This window comes from Octopus bimaculoides, chromosome 19, assembly GCF_001194135.2.
Source record: "Octopus bimaculoides isolate UCB-OBI-ISO-001 chromosome 19, ASM119413v2, whole genome shotgun sequence".
Lineage (NCBI taxonomy): Eukaryota > Metazoa > Mollusca > Cephalopoda > Octopoda > Octopodidae > Octopus > Octopus bimaculoides.
This window is the reverse complement of record NC_068999.1, coordinates 41,626,323-41,628,246: the sequence shown is the minus strand read 5'-3', so window position 1 is coordinate 41,628,246 and position 1,924 is coordinate 41,626,323. Positions and strand designations below refer to the sequence as shown.

General features: G+C 35.2%; 1 protein-coding gene across 2 annotated transcripts in view; it reads right to left on the bottom strand.

The window, feature by feature from the left end:
* Positions 1-25: 25 nt before the first annotated feature.
* LOC106873569 (uncharacterized) overlaps positions 26-1,924 on the bottom strand; it is a 49,216-nt gene continuing 47,317 nt past the window's right edge. For both annotated transcript variants that reach the window (XM_014920998.2, XM_014920997.2), the window contains exon 4: positions 26-1,381. In XM_014920998.2, coding sequence (XP_014776484.1) covers positions 1,014-1,381 — 368 coding nt within the window. In that variant the 3' untranslated portion in view covers positions 26-1,013. The remainder of the gene's footprint in view (positions 1,382-1,924) is intronic.

Below are 1,924 nucleotides of genomic sequence, written 5' to 3'. Positions count from 1 at the left end.
TATATATATTTATATAGGTAAAATGGAAAAATATGTGTGTGTTTGTACATGTTAAACTCTACATGTTAAACTCATAATGGACATCTTTGTTTGAGGATTGAGGTTCCTGTTCTATATATATATATATATATATATATAAATATATATATATATATATGTATACATACACACACATACACACAGATATATATATACACACACACACAGACATATATACACACACATGGAATAATGTTTATGTATTTTTGGGTGAAATACATAATAGTCCTTGATACATGTTTGTTATTAGGGAGAAAATATGAAATCTGTGCATATGTCATCATGTGTGAGTGTGTGTGTGTGCGTGTGTGTATATATGTAGTCTGTGTGTGTGGTATAAATATATATACATATATATGAAAACACATGGAAAGAAACAACTTATCTCCCCTACAACACAAGCTGTGTGGGTGAAAAAATGTCTGAGGAAAATGATGCTTTAGTTACCAAACTCACACACATATCAATACCTATACATTTGTACACATATGCATATATGAATTCACAAATGTGTGTGTGTGTGGGGGGGATACATAAGTATGTACACACATTCACACATTTAATATACATGTAAATATATAGTTTATTTAGACTGAGTTCCTTTTCTGCAAATTGAGTTTCATGCTACAGCAATCATCAGGTGAGAACTGGTCAGTTGGTGTAAAACTAGTTCTTCTGTAATGATTGCAGTAGTATGAAACTTGAGTTGTAACATAGAGGTTTCATCTGAAAAAAAGCGTATACTTTACAGCAGGTACTAAATACTCTGTTCCACATTCATTGAAGAAAGTAACATTTGAATATGTAAATATGTGTGTGTGCACAGATGTGCATGTATTTGTGTGTGGAATTATGGTGCATTATACTCAACAGAAATTGCACAACTGAGCAAAGTTCAAGGTAGTATATGCATGTTGTCCGTCTTACAAATTCTTTTCTTTCACCCCCCTACCCCCACCCCTGGCACCGATGAATCAGTAGAACCGATCTACTCGATATAGACTGACATAGCCACACCGCCTCTCTTTTAGTCTCTCTAAGAAGTCCTTTGCCTTATGTATGTGTGACAGTCCTTCACTGCACTCGCACAGAACAAGGAACGTAAATTTTGTGTCCTGGTGTACTTTCTTGTATAATGTGATACGGTTGAGTTTCAACTCATCGGGACATTTCCACAGCAGATAATCCGCACCACTCCAGCTGCGCCATGTCCTCTCCAGAGTTGAAAGGTTGCCTTCTGTTTGGAAAGCCGAGAAGAAATAAGTTGTTGAAGTGTTCATGGGTCGTTTAGGAAGATCAGCAACGCCATGTCGGCCAACGCAATCAACCTGACAGTAAGGATCTGAGGATATTTGAATTGGAAACAGGAAGAAAAAAGAAGAGAGAAACCAGAATTAGTTAAATAGCCATAAATTAATTATATATATTAATTACATGATGAAATTAATAATTCATAATAATCTATGTTCATGATACTTGAAGTAAAAGACATTGCTGTGTGTCCCCTGTTTTAGAAAAAAGAACATATCGTTGCATGTCAATAAATTAGCTTAACCCTTTAGAATTTAAACTGACCATATCTGGCCCAAATATTTCCCCTGTTCTATGTCCAAACTGGCAAAATTCAGCCTCTTATACCTATCCTATAATGTCATTCTAAAAATAACAATCAGCATGCTATGAAATAATGCAGGATTAATTCAAAACAATGTGAATAAATAAGCATTAACTTTGACAGAGTAATTTGAACATTAACAAGGTTTAATACTGGGGAATTGGAGAGTCGCTAGAGCATCAGAGAGTTGCTAGAGCATTGGAGAGTTGCTAGAGCATTGAAGAGTCGCTAGAACATTGGAGAGTCACTAGAGCATCAGAGAATCGCTAG